This window comes from Bidens hawaiensis, unplaced genomic scaffold (genome assembly GCF_021521415.1).
Source record: "Bidens hawaiensis isolate Kalapana, Puna unplaced genomic scaffold, B.hawaiensis_p1.1 tig00023273_1, whole genome shotgun sequence".
NCBI classification, from domain to species: Eukaryota; Viridiplantae; Streptophyta; class Magnoliopsida; order Asterales; family Asteraceae; genus Bidens; species Bidens hawaiensis.
In genome coordinates, this window is record NW_027493653.1 from 81,614 (window position 1) to 89,620 (window position 8,007).

Genomic DNA, 8,007 nt, shown 5'->3' on the forward strand with positions numbered 1-8,007 from the left:
AATACCAGAAACCATCAGGGTTGCTTCAGCAGCCAGAAATTCCCATGTGGAAGTGGGAACAAATCTCTATGGACTTCATCACCAAACTGCCAAGGACACCTGGGGGTTATGACACAATATGGGTTATTGTGGATCGGCTAACTAAGTCAGCGCACTTCCTGCCGATCAAGGAAACCGATAAGATGGAAAAGTTAGCCCGACTGTATATTCGAGAAGTAGTTTCAAAACATGGAGTCCCAGTGTCCATCATTTCGGATAGAGATAGTCGGTTCACATCAAGGTTTTGGAGATCGTTACAAGGGGCTTTAGGTACTCGTCTTGACATGGGTATGGCATATCATCCTCAAACGGATGGGCAAAGCGAGCGAACAATCCAGACATTGGAAGATATGCTACGCGCGTGCGCAATCGATTTCGAAGGTAGCTGGGATACTCATCTCCCATTGGTTGAATTTTCTTACAACAACAGCTATCACACAAGCATTAAGGCTGCGCCGTTCGAAGCTTTGTATGGGCGCAAGTGTAGATCCCCACTGTGCTGGGCTGAAGTAGGTGACAAGCAAATGACTGGTCCAGAATTGATCCAAGAAACAACAGACAAGATTTTTCAGATAAGGGATCGCCTTAAGACAGCGCGCGACAGACAGAAGAGCTACGCAGATGTGCGAAGGAAACCATTGGAATTTCAAGTAGGGGATAAAGTACTTTTGAAAGTCTCTCCATGGAAAGGAGTCCCCCGTTTCGGCAAGCGAGGAAAGTTGAATCCGCGCTTCATTGGACCATTCGAGATCCTGGAAAGGATCGGTCCGGTTGCTTATAAACTCCGTTTACCCGCCGAACTCAGTGGAGTTCATGATACGTTTCATGTGTCCAACCTCAAAAAGTGCTTATCTGACGAAACGTTGATTTTGCCGTTGGAAGAGATTCACATCGACAAACAGCTGCACTTCGTAGAAGAACCTATAGCAGTAACCGATTGGAAAGAACAAAAGTTACGCAGGAGCAAAATCAAGTTAGTAAAGGTTCAATGGAACTCGAGGCGTGGGCCTGAATTCACTTGGGAAAGAGAAGACCAAATGCGCAAGAAATACCCACACCTCTTTCAGAACATGGCTTCTGCCAGCAACGTCTCCTAAATTTCGGGACGAAATTCGTTTAACGAGGGGAGAATGTGACACCCGGTAAATTCCCAATCCCTTAAACTAAGTAATCAACCTAATAATTAGGTGATTGTAAATATTATGCGCGCCATGTTAGTCAGCGCGTGCATCTGTTATGTGCGCCCTGCGCGAGCGCGCCATGTTAGTCAGCGCGTGCATTGCATTTGTTATGTGCGCCCTGCGCGAGCGCGCCATGTTAGTCAGCGCGTGCATTTGTTACTCGCGCAAACAGGTATCTAATCCGAACCGATCCAATACTGGTTTTGACATAAATTCCGTTTGCTTGCACATAGGGTAGAGTTTAGGCCCTTGCGCAAAAGGTGAGTATTATCTGTTTTGTCATTTAAATAGCATTGTATGTTGTGTTTTTACCAATATCATGTTTGAAATTTCACTAACATTATCATTATCCAAAAGTTGTAAAAATTTAAACAAGCTAGCATGAGTTTGATTATAGAGAAGAATTAGAAGTGCAGGCTGAATGCAAGAAAGGACATTAATTAGAGGTCACGAGATTGGAACAAGGACCATTAAATTGTAAATATTTATGGTGACAGTGATGGTCATGTTGCAAGAGGTGTTTGTTGCCTTGTGCCTTGTTTTCAATTTGTATTTTAAGTTTTTAATCGTTACAACGAAATAAAGCAACAATTGAATGACTTCCCGCATCAGGAGTTGTATTGTGACACCCGGTAAATTCCCAATCCCTTAAACTAAGTAATCAACCTAATAATTAGGTGATTGTAAATATTATGCGCGCCATGTTAGTCAGCGCGTGCATCTGTTATGTGCGCCCTGCGCGAGCGCGCCATGTTAGTCAGCGCGTGCATTTGTTATGTGCGCCCTGCGCAAGCGCGCCATGTTAAGAACCAGCGTGCACATATGTTATATGCGCCATGCGCGAATGTTTTGGCTTTATGTTTTCATGTAACTTAACGTTATGTTGTCTATGGGTTGACCATCCCGCATGATGCTAAGGCGGGTGCATCCTAAATCGTTTATGCGCGTGCGGAAGGGAACTAACCTCCCCGCATGGCGGGAACATTGAGAGCTAGTTTGTCTGAAGCTCCAAGATGGAATTGACTTCAACATGACTGATCACTATGTTGAAATACCAAGACCACCTGGAGAATCTACAAATGAAACTCAATATCCCTAACTGCGAGAAGGTTACGCACCTACCCGCAGCAAAGAAATGTCCTACACGCAGAAAGCTATGCGCACAAGGTGATGCGCACAGAACACTTAGTCTTTTCTCCAGACATAAGGAGATTACTCCCGCCCAAAAGGAAACAGTAGCGTGTTTCAGAGATTTTCCACTTTTTACTGTACACTGACAAAAGTACCTGAAAAAGCACACTGTAACATGAAAAGTCAACTGTCAGCCACCCTATTCTCACCAACCCCAGACCTGCATGTCCTGTCCAAATCAAATCAAGATCTTTTGTCCACTCCTCCACTTTTAAATAAACAATAAACAATAATAATTTCCATACTTTATCATCATTACACCTAGATATGACAAGATTTCAATCCCCTAAAGCAAGGGATTGTGTTCCCTTGAGTTTGCCTATAAATATGTAACCTAAATTATCACTCAAAACATACTCCAAAGAACTGCAAACTTGCACTAATCATCTCCCGAGCATCCGTTATTTTCGATTCCGTTCCAGTTACTAGGTAAGCCGAGGTTATAAACTTGAGATCTACTTTCCAAACCTTATATTCTCCTATTTCTTGATCTTAATATATATACTTCTTGTTATTTAATCGTATTCTAGACCTTCGATTCCGGGGCCAACACCAAGAAAACCCGAATCTCGATTAATCCCTTAACAAGAACCACAGGTGAGTCTCACAGCCCCTATTTTCACTGTTTTCACTATTTTTAAACTGTTTTCGGGACGAGGGACACGTACTTAAATAATGTTTTATCATGGTATACTTACAAGCTATGCAAGCGATTATGTGTTTAAGTTATGTTTCATGATGAGTAATGCAAACGGTTATCTAAGGTTTTCGATGTATGTGCGCTAGAACTCGAGTAAGTGATCACTTTACCATTGGAACTCTAAGGGTAGGGACTGCTGGTTTGATCCACCCACTCGTAGGGGTCGCACCTCTTTGCATGGACGAGTGCCTAGTATGGTCATGGGGCAGTACTATGGGTTTGAGCCCGCTCGTAGGGGTCGCGCCTCTTTGCATGGACGAGCGCCTTGTTTTCCGGCACAACGTCCGCGCGTAACCCGCGGGACGGAATTATTATTTTAGCTCGTAGTGGCAGCGCCACTTTGCATGGACGAGCACATGTTCCTGAAACGTTCGCGCGTAACCCGCGGGACGGTATTACTTATTTTAGCTCGTAGTGGCAGCGCCACTTTGCATAGACGAGCACAGTTCCCAGAAATGTTCGCGCGTAACCCGCGGAACGATTTTATCAGAATATGTTGATAAAACTATGTTTTACCAAGCATGTGTTTTAATGATGCTATCAGAATTATGTTTCAGAATGATTTGTATCAAGATTATGATGCAATACGATTTATCAAGTTACTAAGACTTGTGAACTCACTCAGTTTATACTGATTCAAATGTTTTTACGTGTCTTTCAGGAGATAACTAGGTAGCGCATGGAGTCACACTTAGAGCACCTCACGCTGAACATCTAAACTAGCTTTTTGGAAGATTTTAGTTCTATCCCTTCGATGCGCGTGGTTGTTCCCGCCGCGCATGGGGATATGGCGTGGAAATCTTCAACAATTTTTATACTTGGATGTTTTTATGTAATTTTTAAACAATGTAATGTATTTGTATTAAACTTTTCATGCGCAATGAAAATCTTACTTTAAATGTTTGCAATGGCCCGTGCTTAAGTATCAATTCCCACTCGCGCGCGCCCGGCTGTTTCCGCCGCTCAGGGCCGGGTGTGACATGTATACCATGCATCGACCTTTGTACTTACAAGTCTATTTTCTCGTCAATCAACCACGTCATCACTAAACAGTTTGAACTTACTTGCATCAAGAACCAGCTTTCTTATCGAAGAAAACGAACCCAACAACCCGAAGCCCGTAAACACCACCATAATAATGGCATTGATCCAGTAAGTGAATGAAGATCTCGACGGCTTGTAAGTCATGTTGTATAAAAGCATCGGAAGGATAAAATCCAGAGGAATAAAACCCAAAGCTCCAACCACACCATTAATATCCCCAAAAAATGGCAACATCGCCGCAAAAAACCCGCAGAATATCATGTAAAGCGACCGCAAAATTATTCTTGGTATTAGATTTCGTCTCGAGAACATTCCTTGATTCACATCCGCAGATTTCGTTTCCATTATCTCATAAGCTACTTGAGAATAAACCTGTTTCAAATCGAGTTCTATTAGCCATCAAGTATAATCGCAAACTTAAGTTGTAGACTTGTAGATTCTATTTGGGCCCAGTCCACTGGGCTCAAGCCCATTCCTAATCAGCCCATTTACAGGGGAGCTAACCAATACTCCGTCAAGATGATTAGAAACTCGGGCTGTAGACAGTACACTGCCTCTATTTGGGCTGGGTCCAGTTGGCTCAGCCGATTTCTATTCGACCCATAAGGGTTTGGTTCAATACTCCTGGGTCCGGTTTCTGTTTTTTCAGTTCAGTTTCGGTGTTATCATTTGGGATTGAAATTTTTGGGCCGAAAAAAATTTGTTCCAAAAAAATAGATTATTATGCATTCGGGTTTAATATATTCGAGTAAAACTGTTTATTAAATTCTTATTAACTACTAAAAATTCAAATTAAAAATGAAAATCCATATATCAGGTATGGTCCAATTTGGCTTTTTCGGTTTTAGTTACATGCAAAACCAAAGGCAAACTGAAAGTTCAATTTTTACAAAAACATAAAACCAAACCTTCGGTTTTTGTTTGGGTTTGATTATTTTGGTTCAGTTTTTTCGGTTTTGTGCACCCTGCTAGGATTTATGTTTCAAAGTTGATTATTTAATAATTACATTGTCAAAGATGCTATCTAACGTTAATTGCTTTCAAAAGACATCCAAACACCGCCAAATTATTGAATAATTATTTACTTTTTAGAATTCTCATGTTGACAAAATGGTGACAAGTTGAGATCATACCAGGCCAATAGCAAAGAGTTGAAGAAGAACAAATACAACACCTAGCCCGAGAAGCCAGGTCGGGGCTAAGGCGGGCCCCTCATCTGGCAAGAGACTTTTAAGAATGTTTGAGCTAGCTTTATTGCCAAACACATAATAACCTGAGACTGCAGCCGAGTAGAATGTAACAAAAATCACAGAGTAACACATAAGAAGCCCTTTAAACATCTTCCCTGTTACTGGTGGGGCCAATGTAGCCTGCATAATACCTTTTTTAAAACACAAATATAATTTTATCATGATGATGAAGTTACATAGTTTAATGAACTTACTTGTATTTCAGGAACAATCCCGTTTCCAAATATTGCAGCAATTATAGAGATGGATGTGAAGGCGCTCATAACTATTGAAAACTTTGAAGACTCTAATGAATAATCTCTTGGTGGTGCATTCTTTGATAGCCCTGCATTTTAAACAACATGCGTTTTGACCCAACCCGCTCATTTAGACTAGGCTTGTAAAAGAACCAAACGTTCAGTGAAACGGTTGGTGGGAAGTTCGCTTATATTCGTTTATTTAATAAACAAACAAGCAAGAGCAAATCTTTTTGTTCATTTAGTAAAACGAACGAATATGAACACGTGTCCTGTTCGTTCAGAAGAATTCTCAAATTGCTTTATAGGCCAGTTTTAGAGTTATCAACAAAAACCCTTTTCCTATCTATCTATTCAATTAAAATACAAATAGATAAAGAATTTTTTTATAGTTGATTGTATAGTGTATACACGCAAATAAACACAAAAAAATGGGCGGTTATTCTATTTTCATCATACAATGATTCTTTTTCTTCTTTGTATCATAATTCAATCAACTGAGGTTATTCTAAGCTGTAACTTCAATAAACACAAACATGCCTCGTTCGTGTTCATTCAAGGCTCCTTTACAGGCCTAATTTAGACAGAAGTAATAACCGTACCCGCATGGAGACACGCGCCAACCACAATAAACGTGTAGGCTAAACTCAAGAACAGTGAAGCTAAGTTAACGTGTCGTAGAGAATGAAAAGTCGGTAACTGAGATAGAACCATCATCACCACGGTCACCATTGCTATGAATTCCCAAAGATGAAGGGGCCCGTCAGGAGATACACTGGAATACATTATCTGAATTCAAAGGAAATTTTTATTAACAAACCAATATAAAAATGTTTTTTGAGTAGCATTTAATGTGTATGTGAAGTAACAAAGTGTAACATCGATCATACCTGAAGGCATTCACCAGCAAGCAAGATTGCTCCTATGCTTATGCCAGTGTTAATGGCGGTTTGAACAAATATTACAAAATAGTACATCCAACCAGACCCTGCAAAAATCGTTCACGAACATAAATGAATTTAAATAAACAAATGTTAAAAACATAAATAAACGAACAAGACATGTGTTCATGTTCGTTCGTTTAACTAAATGCACGAAATTTTTTGTTCACATTCATTCACTAATAAATAAACGAACTTCCTACCAAATAGTTCACTGAACATTCGGTTCATTTACAGACACAAAGCTTAAAAACATACCCAATACATCAGAGGCGAGTTCTCTGAATCTGATGTGGCGTCTACCCGCTTTCTCACAGTGTTCAAGAACAAGCGACATGAGATAATACGAGTAAAACGTAACGACCCCCATAACCGTAAGCGAAAAGAAACCGAGGCCCCACCCGAGCCCCCTGAACGCATATGGTAGGGTCAGTATAGTGGGCCCCACTATGGCGGTAGTAAGATGGAAACCAGCATGATACCATTCACCTATCATACAACAAATTAATAAATAAATAACTTTAAACAAAATATTAAATTTGAATTTATGATTAAAAAATTTTTCATTAAACTCAAAAAGATTACAATAAAGTGGCAGGCAAACAGGCAACAAGCTGATTAACAAATTACGATAACCAAAGTGAGCAAAAGATTTCACCTTTGGATTCAAGCACGAAAGCTGCACCGGCATCTTGTTGGCGGGTGCTTTCGTTTTCTGGTAACGAAGGAGCCTCTGTCATCAAGAATGATCAGAAAGAAAAATCCATGAATGAAATTAGCAGTTATTTGGATATATATATATATATACAATATGTATAATATTATTAACTAGTAAAGAAGACTTTGTGTGTGAAATAGGATGATAGCTACAGAAAGAGACATGATAAACTAAAATAATTATAATGATTAAATGTGCCTTGAAGAATCCGGCACAAAGCATACAGAATAGAATTGATGATACAGATCTAAACTCTTTATTATTAATAATTATAAATATATATATATATATATGATGAAGCGATTATAACATGGTGAAATAAATATCAAGCTCTCTTTTACTTATTTATTATTAATATTAATTTGTTATTATTGTTTCTAAAAGTGAGCTAGTTTACACAAACACATGGGGGGTATCACGCAAGTTAAATGCAAATAAACAAAGGTTTATTTTAGGTCACCTGCAAGCAGTTGATGCTCTCGTGCACGTCAACGATAATCAGAGCTTTCACGTTGAATTTAATAGATAGATCTCAACATATTGCGTCGTAATATAGCAAAATCCCTAAATTATGAATATGAAGACTAGTGTTGATATTTGAAAACAAAAGGAAGAGGTAATTGAATACCTGAGGCTGATGTTAATAATGGCTGTTGTAGGTGAATCGTCGACATGCAGATTTGATTGATTGATTGATTGATGTATAA

The 8,007-nt window shown here is 39.5% G+C and overlaps 1 protein-coding gene across 1 annotated transcript; it reads right to left on the reverse strand.

The window, feature by feature from the left end:
- Positions 1-4,105: 4,105 nt before the first annotated feature.
- Positions 4,106-7,353, reverse strand: LOC143567250 (putative GABA transporter 2). The gene is made up of 7 exons (XM_077053714.1): positions 7,241-7,353; positions 6,841-7,071; positions 6,532-6,629; positions 6,244-6,430; positions 5,600-5,730; positions 5,289-5,525; positions 4,106-4,527 (listed from the first exon to the last, which is right to left on the reverse strand). The coding sequence occupies exons 1-7, from the start codon at positions 7,320-7,322 to the stop codon at positions 4,138-4,140; spliced, it is 1,356 nt and encodes a 451-aa protein (XP_076909829.1). The 5' UTR covers positions 7,323-7,353; the 3' UTR covers positions 4,106-4,137.
- Between the last annotated feature and the right edge of the window lie 654 nt (positions 7,354-8,007).

Excerpts from the sequence above, each read along its gene's own strand:
- LOC143567250 (XM_077053714.1), bottom strand. The coding sequence starts at position 7,322 with ATGACAGAGGCTCCTTCGTTACCAGAAAACGAAAGCACCCGCCAACAA. Across the intron at positions 7,072-7,240 it reads TTTCGTGCTTGAATCCAAAG|GTGAATGGTATCATGCTGGT; the intron begins GTGAAATCTTTT and ends GTTGTATGATAG. Across the intron at positions 5,731-6,243 it reads TGGCGCGTGTCTCCATGCGG|GGCTATCAAAGAATGCACCA; the intron begins GTACGGTTATTA and ends TTTAAAATGCAG.